This window comes from Camelus bactrianus, chromosome 2, assembly GCF_048773025.1.
Source record: "Camelus bactrianus isolate YW-2024 breed Bactrian camel chromosome 2, ASM4877302v1, whole genome shotgun sequence".
In the NCBI taxonomy this organism is placed as follows: Eukaryota; Metazoa; Chordata; class Mammalia; order Artiodactyla; family Camelidae; genus Camelus; species Camelus bactrianus.
In genome coordinates this window covers 108,478,787-108,505,067 of record NC_133540.1, presented here as the reverse complement: position 1 = coordinate 108,505,067, position 26,281 = coordinate 108,478,787, and the positions used below count along the sequence as shown (strand labels likewise).

Below are 26,281 nucleotides of genomic sequence, written 5' to 3'. Positions count from 1 at the left end.
AGGAGCTTAAGCAGAGACCCAGCACAGCAGAAAGGTGTCTGCATGGTGCTAGCCCCGCCACCTCTGAGAGCAGCTATGCCTGTGTAGCTCCAGTCCCACCATCTCCGAGAGTGATAAGCCCGGCTCCTAGCCCCGTTCCACTACGTCTATGGCCCATGATGAAGCAGCAGATGGAAGTGGAGGAGCCTATGGCTCAGGGGGGAATTCCTGCGGGGCCATGGCAAGTGACACGGCAAACCACCTATACATCCTACACATCAATGGAATTGAGAGACCTGGCAAAGCAATGCAAGCAGCGTATGGGTGAGTCAATCCCCGCATGGTTACTGCGCCTTTGGGATGATGGGGCTGACCAGACCGAGCTATCTCTGAAGGAGATGGGCCAGCTGGCCAGCATAACAACTCTGCCCCTCACTGCGGCAGAGGCTGCAAACTGTTCCCCAGTCAAATGCTGATGCTGGCAACCATACGCTGATAAGCTGGTTAATGGCTGCTGTACACACTGTGTGGGAAAGTGCAGGGGATTTGCCTAAACACGTGAGTAAGTGGACCACATATTTGGACTTAGCGCAAGTTGTCCGGGAAATGGGCATGCGCCAGATGATATTTTCTTTGCATTTCCATAGTCCGGATGATGAGCTCCTTACAGCTCGAATGAAAGATTTGATTTTGGCTAATGGCCCAACGGGAACGTTTGGGACTATGGTGGCGCTACTAGCACCATATGTAGACCACCCCATACATGAAGTAACTGAGGCTCTGGCTCGTCTGGGGGACATAGAGGTGTGCCAAAAGGGGGTATGTGCTGCGAAGACTCAAGGTGAGCCCAAGACCCCCTGCTCCCGTGCAGTGACTCAGAAAGGGAAGTCCACGCAGAGGAGGAGAAAGGGGAAAGCTCCAATTTTAGGAGGGCCCCGAAAGCTAGATTGCCAACAGATATGGTGCGATTTACTGGCAGCTGGCCTGGACCGTGTAAAATTAGATGGCCAGCCATTGGGGGTGCTGATGGCCTTATGGAAGAAATTATGGCCCGAGCAACAATATACTCCATTGCCAACCTCCCATCGGGCCCGAGAGGTGGCCTTTGCTGATTTCCTCCCAGACTAGGAGGAAGGCCAAGGTGTTCAGGATGTGGGGCACCCCGATGACCAGAGGCCACATGTTGAACTGACTGTCCACTGGTCCCCCATGAATAAACAGCGAGTGCTGGCACTAGTAGACACAGGAGCTGAAATTACATTGGTGCATGGAAATCCGGAGCATTTTCAGGGACCATGGGTTTATATAGAAGGATATGGAAACAAGCAAATGTGTGTTAAATGAGTGACTCTGAGTTTGGGCATTGGCCGTCTGCCCCCTGCTGCATATGAAGTGCATATATCCCCAGTAGCTGAGTACATTCTGGGGATAGACATTTTGCAAGGATTGCAAATACAGATGACTCAAGGGGAATTTCACCTTCGAGTTCATGGTGAAAACAGTTATACGGGGACACCCTCATCATGCACCTTTGATTTTGCCACAGGCCACGCGAGTGGTGAATGTCTGGCAAAATCGATTGCCCAGAGGCCATGAGGAAATAGGACAGACTATTCTGAAGCTTGAGGAAGCTGGTATAATTCGGGCTACGCATAGCCCATATAACTCTCCAGTGTGGCCAGTGCGGAAGCCAGACGGCTCCTGGAGGATGACAGTGGACTATTGGGAACTGAACAAAGTCACTCCCCCTATGCATGCAGCTGTGCTGAATATAACAGATTTGATGGACCAGCTGTCCCATGAACTGGGTACTTGTCACTATGTGGTTGACCTGGCTAATGCATTCTTCTCGATAGACATAGCCCCTGAGAGCCAAGAACAGTTTGCCTTCACCTGGGAAGGCAGACAATGGACATTTGTTGTGTTGCCGCAGACTGTGCCATGGCCTGGTGGCCCAGGATCTGGCTACATGGAGCAAACTGGATACTGTTTGTTTGTTCCATTATATTGGTGACATAATGTTAACCTCTGATTCTCTTTCAGATTTGGAAACCAGGGCCACAGCGCTGCGAGAAGCCCTGGCGGGCTGGGGGTGGGCCGTGAATGAGGACAAAGTGCAAGGACCTGGATATTCTGTCAAATTCTTGGGTGTTGTCTGGTTGGGTAAGACAAAGTGCTGCCTGAAGCAGTAATAGACAAAATCCAGGCATATTCCCGCCCTGAAACAGTTAAACAGTTACAGACTTATTTAGGTCTTCTGGGATACTGGCGGGTGTTTATTCCTCATTTGGCCCAAATAGCTAAACCCCTATATAAGCTGATTAAAAAGGGAGAAGTCTGGAATTGGTCTGATGAGACCGAATGTGCATTTGTTGAAACTAAGCAGGTGGTAGCCAAGCACAAGCACAAGCACTGTGCACTATAGATCCAGACCTCCCTTTCTGGTTGACAGTCCATTCGGACAATGATGGATATGGCTGGGGCTTATGGCAGAAACATGGGCAGCGGAAAGTGCCCATAGGATTCTGGTCTCAGTTGTGGAAAGGGGCTGACTGTCATTATTCTCTGATTAAGAAACAGTTGCTAGCAACTTATGCATCCTTGATTGCCACTGACGGGGAGGCAAGAGGTCCAAGTGCAGTCCACATACTCTATTGCAGGATGGGTACAGACATGGGCAAAGCAGCCCCAATCGGGAACTGCCCAAACCCCAACTCTGATGAAGTGGGGTGCTTATTTGGAACAGAGAGCCCAGTACACCGCTAGCCCCTTGACTGCAGAGTTGCAGCAGGTGTTAGGGCCTGTGAGATTTGTTGCACCTGATGTACAGACTCTCCCTCAACAAGAGGTGGATCCTGTGCCCAGTCCCTTTTGTGAAGGGAAAGGGCCACCCCCGGGAACTGCTTGGTATACAGATGGATCTTGTAAGGGCAGTCCACCCACTTGGGTTGCAGTAGCACTGCACCCTGCCACTGAAGCCTTCTGGTATGAGACCGGAGAAGGCCAATCCAGCCAATGGGCTGAGTTACGGGCAGTATGGCTGGTGTTGATGAATGAACCTAGCCCCTTGCAGATTTGTACAGATAGTTGGGCCATATATCGAGGCCTTACGTTGTGGATACCCCAATGGGCCCTGCAAGACTGGATGACTGGGCACCAGCCCCTATGGGGACAACAGATGTGGAAACAGTTATGGGATAAAGGCCAAGAAGGTCAGTATACTGTTTACCACGTACCAGGGCACCACCTGGCCCTGGCACCGGGCAATGATGCTGCTGACGTGCTAGCCCAACTTCGCCCTATACAGGCCATGGTTCCAGCACCCGACATAGGTCCCTGGCTCCACAAGAAACTTGGTCATGTTGGCTTATACACAATGAGACAGGTAGCCGACTGGTGGGGCCTGCACCTGAGCCACATGAAGCCAAAGATGCCGTGCGGCAGTGTCCATGGTGTGCTAAGCACCACCCGCACCAGCGGTGATGGCCCCAACAGATGGGGAAGATTGCACAGGGAATTCAGCCATTGCAGGTACGGCAAATAGATTATGTAGGCCCCTTTGCTCCTAGTACAGGCTTGCAGTACCTGCTGACAGTGGTAGACACCGCTACTGGTCTAGGTTTTGCTTATCATGTGCCCCGAGCTACACCAGACTCTAGTATTAGTGCACTGGAAGTTTTATGGGACTTTTATGGGACTCCCTTAGAAATACAAAGTGATAGAGGGACCTCTTTTACTGCCCAACAGACCCAGGAATGAGCCAAGGAAAATGACATTAACTGGATATTGCATGTGCCTTACCGTCCTCAAGCAGCAGGAATGATTGAACGGTACAATGGCCTATTGAAGGACAAACTGAGGGCTCTCAGACCACAAGGGCGAGGCTGGAACAGTGTCTTGCCACAGGCAGTACGTCTTTTGAATGAACAACCTTGCTGTACAGGTATGAGCCCACTGGAAAAGTTATTGCAAGGGACTATTCGGAGGCTCAGAGTTGGGCCTGTGCAGAATGCCTCCGATGTCTCAATAGCGGGGCACGTATTAATATTATACGCCCCCAGGGTGTTGAACTTGGGAAAACAGGACACCTGGACATGGAAGAATCAGGTCCAGACTGAAGGCCCCTGGCTAGCCCTTTTGGAACCATGGGGCAATGGGCTAGAGAAAGCCCTGCAGGTAACCCCACGAGTGGGGGAATGGCCTTTTGATGTGCAGGTTACTCTAGGGAAAACAGGAGTGTCCCTACTTAAAGGAGCAGAAGCCCTACGGCTTTGGGCAATTCCACTGACAGCTCCTGAAGCTCTCCCAGAGTGTAACCAACTTAGTGTGGGCGGGCTGGTGTGGTACCACTGCCCAGGGCGAACAGCCCTTCCTACCACTGTCCTCTCACGGGATGAGAAAGTGGCTTGCATCCTCCCGGAAGGGAGAGATTTGCCAATCATGGTGTCCACCTCTGTTCTGTCCTTCCATCCAGGGTAACAGCAAATACCATGTTCTCCTGGGCACACACATTCACGTGAGTCCATAACATCTCTCACTGTTGGGTCTGTACTGAACTTCCCATAGAAGCAGGAGATGGACTGCTGTGGCACCTCCACCCCATGTCTGGAGCTAATTGGAGCACCTTGATTCGATGGAATGCCAACAGGACAGCGAGATCGCCCTGGGACTTGCGGCAGCAGACTATTGAAGAGATACTCCGACGTGAGCGGGGCAATGCCCCCCCTCCCCAGCTGGAAGGACTGTACGGAATGAGTGGGGATGGATGAATAGTGTTCATGTAAAAGTGAGAAATTAAAGCCCCCTCTATATTGAGCAGTGGTTTGAACACGAGGCTCCAAACTGCACAGTGGGGTGGCTCCCAGAAGAGCTATGTGCCAAAATTACTTATAATATAAATGCCTCCACCTGGTGGGATGGACGACCTTTAATTGGCACAAAACCCACCAATTTCTTGCCACCAGGGTACCTGTGGGTATGCGGCACCCACAGATGGTCTTATCTCCCGGCTAAATGGACAGGGCGCTGTACTTGGGGTAGAGCTTACTTGCCTGGACATGTCCGGCCCACTTTAACAGAGCGCCCCACAAACTGGGACCCACTGCACACCCGGTGGCACCAGGGAAAGCATGCAGCTTGGTGGTTTTATCCTATGGCCCTGTTCCTGCCTGGTGCTGGGACCATCAGTGTCGAATTACAGGTAGAAGCCTTGGCTCAGCACGTATCAGCTGTGCTGAATGTTACTAGGAGAGCTATAGAGGAATTGTTAGATGAGACTATCCAGATGTGAAAGGTGGTCTTACAAAATAGAATGGCATTAGATATTCTCACTGCAAGCCAGGGTGGCACGTGTGCTATGTTACATATTGAATGTTGTATCTATATACCAGGTCACCAGAAGGAAGTAGCTAAGGCACAGCATGAAATAGGTCAGGAATTGGATTGCATAGATTATGTAACTCAAGACCCCCTTAAAAATTAGTGGTCATCCTTGACGCCCTCCTGGAGATGGAGCCTAACTGTCCTGGCTTTTGTAGCTGCCTGTGTATTGGTAGGATGCTGTACTCTGTATTGTTGTGGTTTTGGGGCACAATGCTCTGCCCTATGGGCTAGGGTCCCCACGACCTAGGGGGTGGAATGTGAGCTGGCCTTGAGATGAGTTAAGGCCGTGGGACCCAAGGCCACAGCCAGAGCCTTGAGATAAGTTAAGGCTGTGGGACCCAAGGCCACAATTACAGAGCGTGTTTGTAGTATGCAGTAAATAATTGCTCCACGCATGCGTCAATTATATAAGCTTTAGAACAAAGAAAATAGAAGTACGCATGTGCTAGAGATATTCTGTAAGCCTAATGAACAAAGAAACTCAGACCGCGCGTGTGCTGACCGAAAACAGATAAAAGCAGGACAGGTGCATCACAGGCGCGCACCTCCCTGTGGCAATAAAGTGTTGTTAACCCCGTGGTGTCTCTGGCTGAAGACTGTCCGGCAGTGTGGCAACTTCTCGTGCATTTTTTCGTTTGGGCCGCTTACCCCCTAGAACCCCACATCAGCCTCCCTCGGCTGACACTACCATAGAATATTTCACCCACTTAAAGTGTACAATTCAATGACTTTAGGTATATTCGTAGAATTGTGCAACCATTACCACAATTTAGAACATTTTCATCACCCTAAAAAGAAGAACCATACCCCTTAGCTGTCACCCTTCAATGCCCCATATGCCCCAGCCCTAGACAGCCACTATAGATTGCACTAATCTCTTATAGATTTGCCTATTTTGGACATTTCATATAAATAGAATCATGTACTATGTGGTTCCTTGTGTCTTTTTTTTTTTTTTTTTTTTACTTAGCCTAGTGTTTTCAAGGTTCATCCATGTTATAGCATGTGTCAGGATTTCATTTTTTTTTCTACATAACTTTCCATTGTATGGTTATACCACATTTTATTTATCCATTCATCAGTTGATGGACACTTGGGTTGTTTACACTTATGGCTGTCATGAATATATGAACATTCATGTACAAGTTTTTGGTAGACATATTTTCGCTTGGGTGTACACTTAGGTGTGGAATTGCTGCATCATATGGTAACTATGTGTAGCCTTTTGAGGCATTCCAGGCTAGCTGCACCATTTTACATTTCCCTCAGCAGTGCATAAGGGCTCCAATTTCTCCACATCCTTGCTAACACTTCTTATCATCTGACTTTCATTCTAGCCTTCTTATTGGGAATAAAGCGATATGCCATTATGGTTTTAATTTGCATTTCTTTGATACCTAATGATATTGAGCATCTTTTCATGTGTATATTAGTCATTTGTTTATCTTTTTTGCAATCTTGTTGAACTTATTAGTTCTAATAGTTTTTTTTAATTAAAGTATAGTCAGCTTACAATGTTGTGTCAATTTCTGGTGTACAGCATAATAGTTCTGTCATACATATATATATATACATATATTCATTTTTATATTCTTTTTCATTATAGGTTACTACAAGAAATTGAATATAGTTCCATGTGCTATACAGTATAAACTTGTTTATTTATTTTATATATAGTAATTAGTATCTGCAAATCCCAAACTCCTAATTTATCCCTTTCCACCCCCTTCACCCCCCAGTAATCATAAGTTAGTTTTCTATGTCTGTGAGTCTGTTTCAGTTTCATAAATAAGTTTGTCTTTTTTTTAGATTCCACATATAAATGATATCATATGATATTTTTCTTTGTCTTTCTGGCTTACTTAGAATGACAATCTCCAGGTCCATCCATGTTCCTGCAAATGGCATTATTTTATTATTTCTTATAGCTGAGTATTATTCCATTGAATACAACTTCTTTATCCAGTCATCTGTCGATGGACATTTAGGCTGTCTCCATGTCTTGGTTATTGTAAATAGTGCTACTATGAACATTGGGGTGCATGTATCTTTTTGAATTAAAGTTCCCCCTGGATATATGCCCAGGAGTGGAATTGCTGGATCAAGTGGTAAGGCTATTTTTAGTTTTTTGAGGAATCTCCATACTGTTTTCCATAACTGCTACACAAAACTATGTTCCCACAGAGTGTAGGAGGATTCCCTTTTCTCCACACTCTCTCCAGCATTTATCATTTGTGGACTTTTGAATGATGGCCATTCTGACTGCTGTGAGGTGATACCTCATTGTAATTTTGATTTGCATTTCTCTGATAATTAGTGATAGTGAGCATTTTTTCATGTGCTTATTGGCCATTTGTACATCTTCATTGGAGAATTGCTTGTTTAGGTCTTCTGCCCATTTTTGTATTGGATTGTTTGGTTTGTTTCTTTGTTTGGGTTTTTTTTTTTTTTTAACAAGCTATATGAGCTGTTTATATCTTCTGAAAATTAAGCTCAGTCTCATCTTTTGCAAATATTTTCTTCCATTCCGTAGGTTGTCTTTTTGTTATGCTTATGGTTTCCTTTGCTGTGCAAAAGCTTATAAGTTTGATTAGGTCCCATCTGTTTACTTTTGCCTTTATTTCTATTGCCTGGGTAGACTGTCCTAGGAGAACATTGCTAAGATTTTTATCAGAGAACATTTTGCCTATGTTTTGTCCTAAGAGGTTTATAGTCTTATGTTTAAGTCTTTAAGCCATTTTGAGTTTATTTTTGTGTATGGTGTGAGGGAATATTCTTTTTTTTTTTTTAAACATAAAAAAATACTTTATTTATTATTGCATTATTTAATTATTTTATTTTGGCAGGGTGGGTGAGGTAATTCAGTTTATTTATTTTTAGAGGAGGTACTGAGGACTGAACACAGGACCTCATGCATGCTAAGCATGCACTCTACCACTTGAGCTATACCTTCCCCTTAAGTTTATTTTTGGGGGGTAGGTAATTAGGTTCATTTATTTACTTATTTTTAGAGGAGGTACTGGGGATTGAACTCATGATCTTATGCATGCAAGGCATATGCTCTACTACTTGAGCTATATCCTCCCCGAGGAGTATTCTAACTTCATTGATTTACATGCAGCTGTCCAGTTTTCCCAACACCACTTGCTGAAGAGACTGTCTTTACTCCATTGTATATTCTTGCCTCCTCTGTCAAAGATTAATTGCCCAAAAGTCTCTGTGTTTATTTCTGGGCTCTCTATTCTGTTCCATTGATCCATATGTCTGTTTTTTGTACCAATATTATGCTGTTTCGATTACTGTGGCTCTGTAGAATTGACTGATGTCTGGGAGGGTTATTCCTCCAGCTTCATTCTTTTTCTTCAGGATTGCTTTGGCAATTCTGAGTCTTTAGTGATTCCATATAAATTTTAGGATTATTTGTTCTAGTTCTGTGAAAAATGTCCTGGGTAACTTGATAGGGATCACACTAAATCTGTAGATTGCCTAATAGTTTTTTAGTGTTTTCTACAAACAAGATCATGTTATCTGCAAAATGTCATCTTCTTCTTTCCTGATATGGATGATTTTGTAACACGTTCTTGCCTGATTGCCGTCGCTAGCACTCCCAGTACAACGTGGAACAGGAGTGGTGAGAGCAAACATCCTTGTCTGGTTCCGAATTTGGGAGACAACTTTGAGTATTTCACCATTAAGTATGATGTTAGCTGTGAGTTTTTCATCTATGCTTTTTTATCAGGCTGTGGAAGTTCCCATCTATTCCTAGTGTGTTGAGTGTTTTTCATCAGGAAGAGGTAGAGAGTATGGTTTCTTAGTCAACAGGGAAGAAAACAAATGCTCTAACTACAGTGCCCTGGTTTGGAGGTGCCTCTCACAACAGGGTTAGTACAGTTAACCATTGAACAAAGCAGGTGTTAGGGGCACCTAACCCATATATAACTTTACAGTGGGCCCTACAATCTGTGGTTCCCCAACCATGGATTCAGCCGAGAACTGTGTAGTGCTATGTATTGAAAAAATCTGTGTAAGTGGACTAGTGCAGTTCAAATTCGTATTGTTCAAGGGTCAGCTGTACTCATGGTTGTGTTCCATTCCTTCCCTCCCTCCCTACTCTCCCAGCGAAAAGCACAATTCCTCTCTCCAACTGACCCCAGACCTCAAAGTGTGCCCCATGAAGTTGGCTGGGACTGAAAAATGGCATCACTTAGACATTTAGCTTTTAATTAATTCTCCCTAACTACTTAAAACTTTCCAGCAAATTTTTTAAATTGCCACCTGAGTAAATCTTAGGCAAAGGCCAGCCTCATCTCCAGCTACTGACCTGAAGGGAGGGTCCCTCTTTCAGTTTTACAAAACATCAACAAGCACCTTTGTACACAATCTTGGTCCAAGTGTTTTTTCACTGTCACCTTAGAATAATTCCTGAAAGGAATGAATAAATGCCTTGGATGATTTTTCATGTTTGTTGACAATTTCTATCACTTTTGTGAATTACTTGTTCATGTCATTTGCCTATTTCTATATCAGTATTATGTTTTTACTATTTAATTATACGTTCTTTTTTATGTTACTGATACTAACCCTCTGGCAGACTTTTTGGAAACTTCTTTGCTCATTGCTTACGTCTTTATTTCATGATCTTCTTGTACTTTTTATATAAACAAGTAAGTTGCTTTTCTCTTTGCTATTCCTGTCATTTAGTTGTGTGCTGGTAAACCAAGTTACAAAAAAACCAAAAACCCTCATTTGTAGCACCAGACAATATCTGCAGCATAAGTATTTCCACTGTAATTCATTTCTAGCTACCAACCGACCTGCTTGCAAAATTCCTGAATGTTTAACTAGTGGTTTCCATAAGCCTATACAAACTAGCTCCAGCAGACCACTGCCACATTTTGTGTTTAGGTTTAGAAAGATCTTCTTCATAACAAGGTCAAATAAATATGTGTGTATGTGTTCTTCTCAAAGATAATTTTTTAGTCATTTTAATTTTTATTATCCAAGTAATGTTTACTGAAGAAAAAATCAGGAAATATAAATAAATAAAAACAAAAATTTCAAATCAATTATAGTCTCATCCTATAGAGACACACCAATATCATTTTCATAGCAACTATGCAGACTTTTTCCTATGTACGTGAACATGCTTTAGGCTCTTGACTCCTGCTACCAAATTGCTGTTCAGAAAGTTTGCACAATTTACACACACACCCCTCAGATGACATTGGACCATGTATTCTGTTTTGTAATCTGTTTTTATTCGTCTATACTACATCATAAATATCTTTTCATATCAGTAAATATCCACCTACAACTTTGTTATTATTGGCTGAATAATGTTCCATTTTACTTATAATGTATTTTTAAAATATTTTAATTAACAATGTATTCAACCAATTGGCTATTGTTGGGTGTTGAAGTTGTTTCCAAACATTGTATTATTATTATAAACAACTCTGCAGTAAGCAGCTTGTTCATACATTTCCTTAGGATGTATATGAGCAATTATTTCCTTAGGATATATTCCATGAAGTAGACTTTCTGAACCAATGGATGTATATCCATACCATTATTCTCCGCCTTTTCTTCTATTACTATGAATGCTATGTCTATTTTTACGATTGTTTAATCCAAATATAGGACAGATTTTTAGGCTGTTAATCTGCCATATAATTCCAGAGCCCACCAACAATTTTAGTTTCCCTTTCCATCTGTTGATTCTATGGATTATGGAATAGGGTGCTGACTGGAACTTTTCCTATGACTTGGGTCCAAAACCAAAGCCTAGTGTTACTTACTCCACATTCTAAAGAGAGCTGCCAACAGATGGGGCTAAGCCGTCCCATCAGGGCATTCTAAAAAGCAGTTGAACCAAATAGTGCCTCCTCACCATCACCCCATCCTCACATTTCCCAGATACACAAGAATTCAGGGGAGGGCAGAGAGCACCAGCAGCACTGAGATATTGGTGTTTATGATATAACGCTGCACCCTCTTCTCCAGTGGGAGAGGTGGCATCCTCTCCTTCCCAAGCCAAGTGCAATGGGTTTGCTGGTAGAATCACTCATGGAGACTAGACAGGAAGACTAGTTCTCTCTCTCTTCAGGTGGATGGTTGCTTTGATGCACAAATGTGCAGGACACCCCTGAACTTCCCGCCAAGGACATTCCCTTTCTGAGCAGCCTTAGAGAACATTACCCATGCCCTGGGGAGTTCAGGTGTGTAAGGAAACAGAGGGACTGGTATCTACTTCCCTGGAGATTTCTGTTGGAGTAAACCTTGCCAACAAGCAATCAGAGACTGTGGTGGCACATCCCTGGGAATGGCGGTGTGCCTCCACCTCAGCTTGCCTTGGTCCTCAGACTCAGAAGAGGCACAGGAGGACTTCATTCATTCTTGTGATTCCATATAAAGGAGAATGGAGGCCAGAGAAGACAAGAGTATGTGGAACAGAGCTAACTGGCCAGCCTGAGCCCTTGAATGGCTTTGTGGAGTAGAGTCAGCTACCTATCCTGGACTTCCTAACTATATTTGACCAATTATTTAAGAAAGAATAAATTTCTATGTTATTTGAGCTCTACGTTTGGGGTCTCCCTGTCCTGCAGTTCAGCCCGTACCTTAATAGACACAGTCACAGAATCAAACATCTGCCTTTCTGCCCCTCATTCCTGGTCTCCACATCAGAAAGCTAGACCTGGGAGAGGGCGGACCAGGAAGCATGCATCTCAGGTAGACCACGCCCTCCTCACTGTACACACGCGAAGACTGAGCTGTAAGCCTAGCTTATACGTGGGGAACAGAGAAGAGCTTTAGATGGAATTGGAGATTGAAGATTTTAAGCTAGATTCCATTACTAATACCTCAAAAGGACCAAAGAGATCTGAAATCTGCTCACAATATCACTAAGGGGTGGGAGAAGGGGAGAATTTTAGAATCCAGTTCATATTTAGACTTGACTCTGTTGAAATTCCTTATAAACTGTAATTAAAAACCCCCAGAAAGGTCCTTTGGCTTTAAAAATCCCTTCAGGTCCCTTTCACTGCCTGAAATGTATTCTCATTCCTTTCTAATCAAACCAATCTCCAGAAACCAAGACAGAAATTGACCTCCTCCTTTCCCAGTATTGTGTTTTGCATTCTTACTCTTGTTAGCATTCATTCTCTCCTATATCCCTGAGTCCAGTCGTGGAGTCACTGTCTTTCCCCTGCTCTCATACTCATCCAACCCCTTCTTTTTGCCAATCTCTCCCTTTTTCAGACTTCCAGAATGTCAGAACTGTGAGGAATACATTCCTGTTGTCCAAGCCGCCCAGCCTGTGGTGCTTTGTTCTGGCAGCACTGTCGGACCGATACACCACTCTTCTCGATAACCGTCATGCGACAGGCAACCCCACCCCGTCTCCTTGACTCCCATTCTCACCCTCACCGTGACAGCAGGTCATGATAGGGGCTCGACTTTTCTTCTAACTAACTGCAAGGGGAGGTCATTAGAAGGTTTTAAGCAGGGGGCCCTGTCACTTTGGGCCATCCAAGCCAACCTCTCACCTTCTGAATTCCCCAGATGGGAAGCACTTTGTCCATTCATTCAACAAATATTTACCAAGCACCTGTATTTGCAAAGCATTATTTACTGATCTCTATGTTCACAATACCCACCTCACTCTCAAAACTCTAGGGGACATTCATCCAGCTCTTCTGAGAGCTCTCACACCAAACACTGTCTGCTGCACTGGACCTGAGCGTTCCCGTTACTCTGCAAGCTTCCAGGCTGGGAGTGGGATGACAGGCTACTCTTCTAAGCCTAGAGTCCCTCTTCTTAGGCTTTGAAGGAAATCCAAAGCATTCTCCCCATAGGTCTAGAACCTCCCCTTAAAGACTCTCTAGTCACCCTTTTGAATCCAGCCTTCTGGAGATGGGTAATATGAGCTGAGAGATACTGGCCTCTTTCTGCTATTTTTTAGTAAGTCCAGCCTGGCTGTGCCTAGTATCTCAGTTTAAAATGTGGTGGTATTTACTACCTTTTGGCAGCTTTGAGGCGTCGCCAAAAGTCTAACACAACCAGAAAACTCCTATTCCATAACCAGTTACAAATAAATTTGGCTCTGAGTTTCCTCGGCAAGCAGGTAAATCATGTCTTTGGCCTCAACAGCCTATGACTAAGGCTATCTTTCCCATTATATACATAAACTATTATGCCATGCGTCCCCACTGGTTAATTGCATATTTGTGTAGCAAGGTCAAACATGTCATAAACGATTACTCAGATGTGAAAAAAAAGTCTTTATTTTCTATAACTGCTCTAATTTTTTCCCAAGTCCCAAAATTGAGTAGGATGACAGAACCCATCCAGAGGCAAGTGAGGATCCACAGAACAGCCCAAGCACCATTGCATACAGTTCTGAGGTAGACCCTTTCCTTGCTGCCATGAGGTCCCATAAACTCCTGCTCACACAAAATCCATTTGGGAAAGGAGAAGAGAAAAGGAAGGTCCTTGAATGACTGAGCATTTACTCAGAAGAGACTGCTTCAATTTGAAATGGAATGGTTCAACCAGAAGAGACTGAGCTCCCTGTAACTGGCAAGTCTGAGCACCACCTCAGCCCTCAGCCTGGTTTAATTTTTAGGTCTTCCATGAATGCATGGAGATAACGGAGTCATCATCTGAAAATAACTTAAAACCACCATGTTCATCAGAATCCAAGTTAATGAGAGTTTCTTAAGTTGAATTTTCTGGTTTTTTTTTTTTCATTAAGTTGGTACATCATCATTTTTGGTGATCAGTGTTAATTTCATATTAAAAGCAGCTCTAATATTAGCCCAAAAAAGTCCATGTTTGCTCTTCTCCTTGGGCCATTCTAAGTAAGTCCGCTGTGCCATGAGAGCCCTCAGCTTGTGATACTTGCCAGGAATGCTGTTCTGTGGAATGGGTTCTAGCAAGATCAGGATTAAGTTATTGGATCCTTCATGGAAGAGGTTGTGGTGGGCGAAGTAGAGTTCATAATGGCACCACTCACTCTGAACAAAGTTGGGAGACAAAACAAAGATGGACTTGTAACTTTTCTCAATACAGTTTATGATATTTTCCACGATGCTCTTGCCGGGAACAAAATTCCTCTCATGAAGACAAATCTTTATATCTTCTTTTTCTAGGCAAGGTACCAGTTCATTCTTCACCCAGGCAGAATCATGTTCACTGTATGAAATAAAAGCATGGAACTGGAGAGTTCTTTGGAGTTCTGCTAAGGGTACATTCCTAGCCCTGTGCCGGGTCTGGGTCCACTGACACAGCATCCTGAGATACCAGGGAAGATCCAAGTAGATACAGAGGACGGTCACGGTAACAGCCACCAGCAGCCCAGTGACCCCAATGGTGACAATCAGCAGAGCTGTGTTGCAGGATAATTGAGATACGTGGAAGTCCTTTAGTGGGGTTCCCTTATAGCTTTCTGGATAGTCACACTTATAAGAATCAGGCCAGTCCTCTACCACTTCACTTGGTACTTGGCCTATACCCTGGATAAAGTCTCTTAGCTCACATGTACATTGGAATGGATTGTTCCCTGCTTTTAGGGACCTAATCTTCTGGCAGCTCTGGAAGAAATCAGCTGATGGGTTGGAAACTGAATTATAGTCAATGATCAGTACAGAAAGGCTGCTAAAGGTACCACATCCAGGAAGGTGGACTAAAAAATTGAAAGCAACATTGAGCTCTTGCAAAGCTTCTAGACTGGTGACATCTTTAGGGATGCTCCTTATTCTGTTATTGTGAAGATCAAGAACCTTGACCCTGGGAGGTAAACATCTGAAAACAGAGTCAGAAAGTATATTTGAAGACAAATCTAACACCACTATACTCCCAACCCAAATGCAGTTTCCATCATGTCTATCATATTCCAAAGAATTCCAGCTAACATCCAGTATTTCCAAAGATAGCATATCCTTAGTCATGAGACCTACTTTGAAAAGGTCTTTTAATTTATTCTTTTGTAAGATAAGTGTCTCCAATCTAGCTAAAGTGTTGCAATTTTGAAAAACACTATCTGTGAAAACATTCTGAGTAAAGTTTAAAAACTTAAATGTGCTTGGTACTTGCGGACAAAGCATATGTACAAAAAATGTGTCTGATATGGTTAACATCATAATGTTCATCTCAGAAAACACTGTGTATAATGCTGTCTGTGAAAAAAGAAAAACTCTGTTTATAACATGTTCCATTTTCAATGCTTTCAATGTTGTTTTTTGATAAGTAAAGTCTTCTTCATCAATGCTTTCAACTATTGTCAAATTGTAAATATTGAGATATTCTATTGGTTTGGGCCAAAGGAATTGAAAAGCTCTAATCAAACATTTCCAAGTTGTTTCTATGTGGTTGAGGGTAAAGTTCAGTAAGTTTGGCCCTCTAGTGAGTTCTGTCAAAAATTTAAGTAAAACTTGACAGTTGTCATCATTCAATTTAATATTAGTCAGTTGTAAGCACCTTAAACTATTAACTGATAAGTTCACTTGGACAGAGAAGAAGTTATTTGGGTGAAAAACAAGGTGAAGTTCCTCTGTATTCAGAATTTGAAGACTTTCTTTCTCATTTTCTTTCACATAATAACCTTCCAAATCCAGAAGGATGCAACTTAGATGCAAGTGAGCAATTGGCAGTAGATCTAATTGTTGGAACTTTGTAGCACTTAATCCCAAGAAATTCAGTTGAGTCAAGTTGCCAAATTCCTTGCAGATGGGCAGGGCATCAAAGTCATTGAATGAGAGGTCTAAATGCTTGAGACTCATGATGGGATGGCAGGACACCTTCTGCAAGCGATTGTGAGATAAATCCAAATATTCCAAATCCTGGTTGAACTTGAAAATACTAACATCAAGGCACTGAATTCTATTACGAGAAAGCCTCAAAACTTTCAGCCCTGAGAGAAAGCTGACGTCAGAGAGGTGAAGCTCTGATATGTTGTTTTGAGACAAATCTAAGACTTTGGTTTCTGGTGGCAGGTCTTTTGGAACATGAGTAAGGCCTAGTTTTGACATGTCTACCACAAATTCGCTTTCATCAGAGAACTGGATTATGGTTACAAATATTAAAGTCATGATGTAAACAAAATGAAAGCTTCTGACAGTAGAGTCTTTGTCTTTGGTCATGGTGTTGAAGTGGCCATCCCTCAAAGGGTTGCTGCTGTACTTCAGAACATCTTGATATGCATCCAAATTCTAGAAACATAATACATGTTAAGATGTGTAAAGATTGGATGATTGCTCTCAAACCTCGACTTACTAAACACAAAGTCTCAGTGAGTTCATCATTCACTACCCGAATCATTTCTGTCCCCATCATTTAATGTGTTCTTTTTTCCAGTTATACCAGTTGCTTGTGCCAGAAAAGGCAATAGAGATCTTGTTATCAAAGAACTGTGGTTGTGTGTTCTAACCTGGCTGGTGGCTCTCTGAGGGATCCACTCAGGACCTTGCCTTTGTTTCACCCAACTCAGAACTTCCTCAGGGCTGGACCAGCCTCCTGGGCAGTGTTTCAAAAACCTTTAAAGGCATATATACCAGTCACAGCTACTTGGAACAAAAGATCACAAATGGGGCAGGCAACAGACAACCAAAAAGCCAGAGAAGGAAGAGGCTGGGAAAGGAGGAAAATGGGAGAAGGGCTTTGGAAAGCTCTGTATACCAGACAACCTAGAAGGTCACGCACATGCCCAGGGCTGGAGGCATGCTCACAGAAGACCTGAGCAAATCCCAGGCTTTTGCCTCTAGTTGATTTTTAGGCTCTGTGCAAGCAGAAAGGAGAGGCTAAGGCAGAGTTGTAAACAGTCTGGAGAAGCACAGAGTCAGTCTGTAAAGATCAGAAATTTTGTTTTTTCTTTCATTTTATTTTCTTCTCCAGATGTTTAAGAAAATCTCTGCCAAAAAAAAAATGCGACAATGAATATATGTATGTTTATGTATAACTGAAAAATTGTGCTCTACACTGGAAATGGACACAACATTGTAAAATGACTATAACTCAATAAAAAATGCTAAAAAAAGAAAATCTCTGCTGAATCACTAGCTGACAACTAAGCCAATGGAACAGAATTCAATGGTCACACATAAGAAGGAATACAGTCTTTATAAATATAGTTTCAAAACATCACTAAACAAACAAACAGCCATAACCCATAGCAAGCAGCAACAACAAACGCTGGGAGAGAAGCGTATCTGAGTTACCACACTCTGATGTTTCCAGAGTCACCCCATTATCATATTCAAAATGTCTGCTTTACTCAAAAGAACTATGAGGCATGCAAAGAAATAAGAAAGTATTTTCTATTCATAGAGAAAAAGAATAAAAAGAACAAAGAGAACTGACAACACCCAACTTCAAGTCTTACATAAAGCTACAGTAATTAAGACAGTGTGGTGTTGGTGTAAGAATGGACAGATAGATAGCTCAAAAATCGACCCACATAAATATAGTCAACTGACCTTTGACAAAGGAGCAAAGTCAATTTGGTGAAGAAAGGATAGTCCTTTTAACAAATGGTGCTGGAACAACTAGACGTTCCACATGCAATAAAACTGAAGGTCTAACTCAAAATGGATCACAGATCTAAATGTAAAATACAAAACTATGAAACTTCTAGAGGCTGGTACAGGAGAAAATCTAGGTGACCATGAATTTGGCAATGACTTTTTTGACACAACATCAAAAGCACAATCCATGGAAGAAAAAATTGTTACGCTGGACTTCATTAAAATTAAAATTTTCTGCTTTGCAAAAGATACACTTAGAAAAATGAAAAGACAAGCCACAGACTGGGAGAAAATATTTGCAGAACACATGTCTGATGAAGAATTTGTATCCAAAATATAGAAAGAACTCAGATACAAACTACTATATACAGAATAGATAAACAAGGTCCTACTGTATATCACAGGGAAGTATATTCAATAGCTTATAAAAACCTGTAATGAAAATATGTATGTGTGTGTGTATATGTATGTATGTATATATATGTATTAAACTGAATCACCAGAAACCAACACAACATTGTAAATCAACTATATGTCAGTAAAAAAAATGAAGAACTCGAACTCAATAAGAAAATAAACAACACAATTTTTAAATGGGCAAAAGATCTGAACAGATGTCTTGCCAAAGAAGATATACAAATGGTAAATGAGGGCATGAAAAGATAACTTGATACCATATGTCATCAGAGAATTGCAAATTAAAGCAACAATGAAAAACCACTACATACCTGTCCAAACAATCCTGGCCAATCATGAAACCACATCAAATGTTGCTGAGGGTATGGAACAACAGGGACTCTTATTGCTGAAATTTAAAATGGTACAGATACTTTAGAAGATAGTCTGACAGTTTCTTACAAAGCCAAACATAGTCTTATCATATGATCCAACAATCACACTCCTAATTGTTTATCCAAATGAATTAAAAATCTATGTTCACACAAAAACCTGCACATGGATGTTTATAGAAGTTTTATTTATTACTGCCAAAAACTGAAAGCAACAAGATATTCTTCAATAGGTAAAAAGATAAACTGTGGTATATCCATACAATGGAATATTATTCAGCAATAAGAAGTGAGCTATCAAGCCACAAAAAGTCATAGAGGAACCAAAATGCAGATTGCTAAGTAAAATAAACCAATCTGAAAAGGCTACCAACCATATGATTGCAACTCTGTAACATTCTGGAAAAGGCAAAACTAAAGAGACAATAAAAAGATCAGTGGTTGCAGGGGGCTGGGGGAGAGAGGGATGAATAGACAGAGTACAGAGGATTTTTAGGGCAGTGAAACTATTTCATATGATATTGTAATGGCGGATATAAGACCTTATGCATTTGTCAAAACCCATAGAACTGTACAACACAAAGACTGAATCCTATGTAAATGATAGACCTTAGTTAATAATAATATATCAATATTGGCTCACCAATTATAACAACTGCACCACATTAATGCGAAATGTTATAATACGGAAAACTGTGTGCAGTGGAGAGGGGGTATTTGGGAACTGTCTGGTCTATTTCCTCAATTTTTCTGTAAACATAAAACTGCTCTAAAAATAAAGTCCATTAATTTTTTTTTAAAGGAGAAGAAGAGAAATCAATAGAAATGTCCCTGAGGAAGCACAGGCATTGACTTTCTAGACAAAGACTTTTTTTAATTGAAGTAAAGTCGATTTACAATGTGTTAATTTCTGGTGTGCAGTGTAGTGATTCAGTTTTTAATATATATATATGTGTGTGTGTATATATATATATGTATGTATTTCTTTTCACATTCTTTTTCATTACAGGCATTACAAGGTATGGAATATAGTTCCCTGTGCACTACAGTAGGACCTTGTTGTTTATCTTTCATAATATCTATTTTATAGTAGTTAGTATCTACAAATCCCAAACTTCCAATTTATCCCTCCCTACCCCTTCCCCCTCTGGTACTCCTAAGTTTATTTACATGTCTGTGAATCTGTTTGTGTTTTGTAAGTAAGTTCATTTGTATTTTTTTTTAGATTCCACATACGAGTGATCTCATGTGATATTTTTCTTTCTCTGTCTGGCTAGCTTCACTTAGAATGATGATTTCGAGGTCCACCCATGTTGCTGCAAATGACATTATTTTATTCTTTTTATGGCTGAGTAGTATTCCATTGTATAAATAGACCACATCTTCTTTATCCAGTCATCTGTTAATGGACATTTAGGTTGCTTTCATGTTTTGGCTATTATAAATAGTGCTGCTATGAAAATTGGGGTGCAAGTGTCTTTTTAAATTAGAGTTTCCTCCAGCTATATGCCCAGGAGTGGGATTGCTGGATCATATGGTAAGTCTATTTTCAGTTTTTTAAGGAATCCCCATACTATTTTCCATAATGGCTGCACCAAACTGCAGTCCCACCAGCAGTGTAGGAGGATTCCTTTTTCTCCCCACCCCCTCCAGCATTTATTGTTTGTGGACTTTTTAATGATATGGCCATTCTGACAAAGACTTTCAGTTTTAAAAGTTAACTACGTGCCTATAGTCTCTTTTCATTAGACTCAGAGAATCCTTTATTGTTTTTCAAAGAACAGTCCTTTTATACCCTCAAAATGTTATACTTATCAGTTTGATCGTCTAAAATTGTACAAAGGGAGCTACTCCCAGAAACTACAAGATGTTCTCAAGAGCCTACACCAGTATTCAATTTGGCACTATGCTCAGTCATAGGCTGCCACCAGCGACCCATCATGGGAGAAGGTCTAAAGAATTCATTTCTCTCCTTCTCCATGGACTAATCTCATTTCTTTTCTGAAAACCTGATACATGGAGAATGTCAGCTGTGTTACTGGAAAACATTACTTATGATAAAAATGACCACTGAACAGTAAATAGCATCCAGGCTGAAAGGACTGTGTATGAACTATAAACACCAAGTAGAAATTGAACTCTATTCCCCGTCCTGTATCTTTGTGAGTAAACTGGGGCCAAGTGTGGCCTGTTAGGGCTTGTGTGTCTGAACGCTGAGATGAGCCTGAGAGGTCCTCCTGGTGGGCACTCCTGGTGCCAGCAGTGGGCTAGACTTTCAGATCCTCAGCTCAATTTGGCCAAGTCAACATGAGATGAAAAGGATGGGGAGGAAAGTGGCTGACAAGTCCTCGAGGCCCAGTTGGAAGGCCTATTCACCTGTAGCTTGCTGGCTAAATTTCTATGGCATATGGCGGGATCAGTCCTTTTGTGAGGACAAATGAGGATAGGAATGAGGCCAGGTTTGTGCTATAGGAAGAACTATCTAGAATCTTTTCCTCCATGAACTGACCTCACCTAAGCCAACTGTAGCTGGGTTGGCAGAGATGATACTACCATTCATGGAGCCATTTGAGAAGATATGATTAATAATAAGCCAAACTAGCCCGGTCCTCAGGGGGATGCACTAGCCCACAGACCCCATGCTTGTGATTGAGACAAAGGGGTGGGACAAAAATTGTGCAAAAGGTCAAGCAAGAAGCCAGTCCCAGAAACTCAGACATACACTCATGAGTCTACACCACCCTGGCTCTGATCTGAAGAGAAAAACATCTATGATCCCCAACAGGGAATAAAACCTGGCAAGGACAGACAAGCCTCCATGCCCCCTAGCCCCCACAGCAGCATCCTGAGAGCAGCAATGGCAGCTGTGCGGGCCACAGGGCAGCCTCCCGCGCCTATGCTGGGGAGCCCACAACCACACCAGCCTGGAGCCACCTACAGGTAGACGTTAGAAGTGCTCTTACAGACTGGAGAGGGGCAGTTGAGATAATGCATATACTGCTCTTTCCAGTCCCAGGAGATTTTTTTTAGTCACAGGATCTCATTTTTTGACACAACTCCCATAAAAATGTACATGTGTTTCTCCATCTCACATTAGACCCATAGCAACAAATTCAGAGAGGCAGAGTTTGGCACTTGATAATCTGAAATCATTAAGTTCCTACAGTTGACACATTGATAAAATAGAAGATACAGAAACAGTAAAAGAGTACATCGAAGAAGTCAGAAGACACGCTAGGACAAAGCTGCTGTATGTAAGGGAGAACAGAAAGTCTCACTGTACTACAACGGATTACGGACATTGCCTCTATTGACAATGATGCTGAGTGAATGAGAAAAGATTACCTGGCTGAGGCGGGGAGGCAGGTGCACCAGCCCACAGACCCAGTATTTGCTACTGGGACAGAGGCAATAGTTGCGAGGCTTGCTCAAACCCATGCAGGATCTGATCTGCATACACACAAAAAAGCATCTAGGTGCCCCTCAGGGGACAAAAGCAGACAACATTTCTTGAGTAGGGCCTTGTGTAGCAGGAATAATTGAGAACAGATTTTGACTGCTTCTTCTTGTTCGGTTTTATTAATAAAAGAACCCAAAGCTCATCACTTGAGGGCATACTGCAAATAGCAAAATAGATGAGTAGAGTTTAAATTAGTCATTCTTTGGACAAGTAATAACTCTTCGGAATTGGGGGAATTTCATTACAAAATAGCATATAGTAGTAAAAAGTCCCTCCCTGCTCCTCCAACACAGCATCTCAAGCCAACTGCCCACCCAAACACCCAAGAAAACACAGAAACTCTCAAAAACTCACCTTGCCACCCAAAACAAAGGATGGAAAATTAATGGCAGGATCTAAAAGCATCTACACTCATGAAAAAGTGTGTGGAGCTGTATTAAGGAAAACCTGCATACTCAAGTTTTGTTTCAGGAAAATAGACTCCTTATACAAGAATCGTGTCCCTCTCTCTGTTTGTCTCTGAGTCAAACACCAAAGATGAGTAACAACCAGGTAATTAAGTAGCATTTCTTTTACCCCAATGCTATTGATGTGAGTGGGTCAGAATACTCAGTTTTCCTTCTACAGACCATCACCCTCTAGTTCTCCAAGATTTCTACACCTAGTTAGTGATGGACATTATCATGTGAGAACTGGACAAGAAGCACTCTCACCACTCCTATTTAACATAATATTGAAAGTTCTAACCAGAGGAATTATGCAAGAAAAAGAAATAAAAGGCATCCCAATTGGAAAGGAAGAAGTAAAATTATCTCTGTTTGCAGATGATCTGATTTTATATGCAGAGAATCCTAAAGCTTCCACCAAAAAACTGTTAGAACTAATAAACAAATTCAGTAAGTTACAGGACCCAAAACTAACATACAAAATCAATTGTGTTTCTATGCACTAACAACAAACTATATGAAAAAGAAATAAAGAAGATAATCCCACTTACAAATGCATCAGAAAGAATAAAATACCTAAGAATAAATTTAACCAAGGAGGTGAAAAACCTGTACACTGAAAACTATGAGGCATTGATGAAAGAAATTGAAGAAGACACAACTAAATGTAATGATATGCCATGTTCATTGATCAGAAGGCTTAAAGTTGTTAAGATGTCCATACTACCCAAAGCCATCTATAGATTTAATGCAATCCCTATCAAATTCCAATGGCATTTTCCAAAGAAATGAAAAATAATCCTAAAATTCATATGGAACCACAAAAGACCCTGCATAGCCAAAACAATCCTGAGACAGAGCAAAGCTGGAGGCATCACACTTCCTGATTTCAAATATTACAAAGCCGTAGTAATTAAAATAGTGTTGTAATGGCATAAAAACAGACAATCCACATTAATGGAAAAAATCAAGAACTGAGAAATAAGCCCAAACATATATGATCAACTAATATTTGACAAGAGAATCAAGAATACTCAATGGGGTGATGGTTGTCTTTTCAATAAATTGTGTTGGGGAAAGTGGATATGCACCTGCAAAAGAATGAAATTAGACTCCTAATTTACCCTACTCACAAAAATTTACAATGGATGAAAACCTTAACTAAAAGACCTGAAACCATAAAAATCCTATAAAAAAACATAGGAGAAAATTCCTCAACATTGGTCTTGGAAATGATTTTTTTGGATCTGGCACCAAAAACATAAGCAACAAACGCAAAAATAAACAAGCAGGGCTTATCAAACTTCAAGTCTTCTGCACAGAAACAGAAACAATCAAAAAATGAACTGGACAGCAGCATTTAAAACAATGAAGCTAGAACACTCCCTTACACCATATACAAAAATCAACTCAAAATGGATCAAAGACTTAAACATAAGACAAGATACAATAAACCTCCCAGAGGAAAACATAGGCAAAACATTATCTGACATACATTTCAAAAATTTTCTCCTAGTAGAAATAAAAGCAAGAATAAACAAATGGGACCTAATGAAACTTATAAGCTTCTGCACAGCAAAGGAAACCATAAGTAAAACAAGAAGACAACCTACAGAATAAGAGAAAATTTTTGCAGATGAAACCGACAAAGGCTTGATCTCCAGAATATATAAGCAGCTCATACGACTCAATAAGAAAAAAATAAAACAACCCAATCCAAAAATGGGCAGAAGACCTAAACAAGCAGTTCTCTAAGGAAGACATACAAATGATCAAAAGGCACATGAAAAAATGCTCAATATCACTAATTATCAGAGAAATGCAAATCAAAACTACAATGAGGTATCACCTTACACCAGTCAGAATGGCCGTCATTCAAAATCCACAAATGACAAATGCTGGAGAGGCTGTAGAGAAAGGGGAACCCTCCTACACTGCTGGTGGGAATGCAGTTTGGTGCAGCCACTATGGAAAACAGTGTGGAGATTCCTCAAAAGACTAGGAATAGACTTACCGTATGACCCAGGAATCCCACTCCTGGGCTTGTATCCAGAAGGAACCTTACTCCAGGATGACACCTGCACCCCAATGTTCATAGCAGCACTATTCACAATAGCCAAAACATGGAAACAGCCTAAATGTCCATCAACAGGTGACTGGATAAAGAAGATGTGGTATATTTATACAATGGAATACTACTCAGCCATAAAAACCGACAACATAATGCCATTTGCAGCAACATGGATGCTCTTGGAGAATGTCATTCTAAGTGAAGTAAGCCAGAAAGAGAAAGAAAAATACCATATAAGACCGCTCATATGTGGAATCTAAAAAACAAACAAACACAAACAAACAAAAACAAAGTGTAAATACAGGACAGAAATAGACTCATAGACAGAGAATACAGACTTGTGGTTGCCAGAGGGGCGGAGGGTGGGAAGGGATAGACTGGGATTTCAAAATTGTAGAATAGATAAACAAGATTATACTGTATAGCACAGGGAAATATACTCAAAATGTTATGGTAGCTCACAGAGAAAAAAATGTGACAATGAGTGTGTATATGTCCATGTATGACTGAAAAATTGTGCTGAACACTGGAATTTGACACAACATTGTAAAATGATTATAAATCAATAAAAAATGTTAAAAACAAACAAACAAACAAACAAAAAATGAAAAGCCAACATACAGAATAGGAGAAAATCCAAAATATGTAAGGAACTCATACAACTCAATAACGAAAGCAAAACAAAACAAAAAGTCCCAAATTATATTATTTTAAAATAGGCAGAATGAAATAGAGATTTTTCCAAAGACATAGAGATAGCCAACAGGTATATGAAAAGATGCTCAACATCACTAATTACCAAGTAAATGCAAATCAAAATCACAGTGAGGTATCACCACACAACTGTTAGAATGGCTGTTATCAAAAAGACAAGAAAAAACAAATGTTGACAAGGATGTAGAGAAAAGGGAATCTTTGTGCACTGCTGGTGGGAATGGAAATTGGTGCAACCACTATGGAAAACAGTAGAGGTCTCTCAAACAGTTCAAAACAGAACTACCATATGATCTAACAATCCCAATTCTGGGTATGTATCTGAAGGAGATTAAATAACTGTCTTGAAGATAATGCACACCCATGTTCATTGCAGCATTATTCCCAATAGCCAAGACATGGAAACAACCTAAGTGTCCATCATTGGGTGAATGGGTAAAGAAAATGTGGTGCAGACATACAGTGGAATATTATTCAGCTATAAAAAGAAGGAAATACTGCCATTTGTGACAATATGAATGGATCTTAAGGGCATTATGCTAAGTGAAAGTAAATCAGACAGAGAAAGACAAACACTGTATGATCTCACTTGTATGTGGAATCTAAAAAAGTCAAACTCATAGAACAAAGAGTAGAAAGGTGGTTGCCAGGGGCCAGGGAATAGGGGAAATGGGAGGATGTTGGTCAAAGGGTACAAACTTCTAGATGTTCTGGGGATCTAATGTACAGCCTGGTGCCTATAGTTAACAATACTGTATAATATACTTGAAAGTTGCTAAAAAAAAAAAAAAGTAGATCATAAATATTATCAACACACACAAAGGTAATTATGTGAGGTGATGGGTATGAATAACTAACCTTATCATGTTAATCATTTTGCAATATATGTGTGTATCCAATTGTCACTTTGACCTTGAACTTAC

General features: G+C 41.2%; 3 protein-coding genes across 14 annotated transcripts in view; all 3 read right to left on the bottom strand.

Annotated features, from left to right (window-relative positions):
- Positions 1-26,281, bottom strand: part of TLR10 (toll like receptor 10) — a 68,617-nt gene that overhangs the window by 26,865 nt on the left and 15,471 nt on the right. For 7 of the 9 annotated variants that reach the window (XM_074349150.1, XM_074349141.1, XM_074349164.1 and 4 more), the window contains exon 1: positions 18,608-18,651. The exons of 1 other annotated variant lie outside the window; for it this stretch is intronic. The gene's annotated coding sequence lies outside the window, so the exon portion shown is untranslated. Of the gene's footprint in view, positions 1-18,607; positions 18,652-26,281 lie in introns of those variants that run through there. One more of the 9 variants, XM_074349161.1, reaches the window with a different exon arrangement.
- The window catches only part of TLR1 (toll like receptor 1), a 51,360-nt gene that overhangs the window by 9,609 nt on the left and 15,470 nt on the right, over positions 1-26,281 (bottom strand). The window contains exon 1 of one of the 2 annotated variants that reach the window (XM_074349236.1): positions 18,608-18,649. The exons of the other annotated variant lie outside the window; for it this stretch is intronic. The gene's annotated coding sequence lies outside the window, so the exon portion shown is untranslated. Of the gene's footprint in view, positions 1-18,607; positions 18,650-26,281 lie in introns of those variants that run through there. 2 annotated transcript variants of the gene reach the window in all.
- The window catches only part of TLR6 (toll like receptor 6), a 34,068-nt gene continuing 15,567 nt past the window's right edge, over positions 7,781-26,281 (bottom strand). For 2 of the 3 annotated variants that reach the window (XM_074349126.1, XM_010962677.3), the window contains 2 exons: positions 18,608-18,684; positions 7,781-16,568 (listed from right to left, as the gene is read on the bottom strand). In XM_074349126.1, coding sequence (XP_074205227.1) covers positions 14,109-16,568; positions 18,608-18,643 — 2,496 coding nt within the window. In that variant the 5' untranslated portion in view covers positions 18,644-18,684 and the 3' untranslated portion in view covers positions 7,781-14,108. The remainder of the gene's footprint in view (positions 16,569-18,607; positions 18,685-26,281) is intronic. The other variant, XM_045522386.2, reaches the window with a different exon arrangement.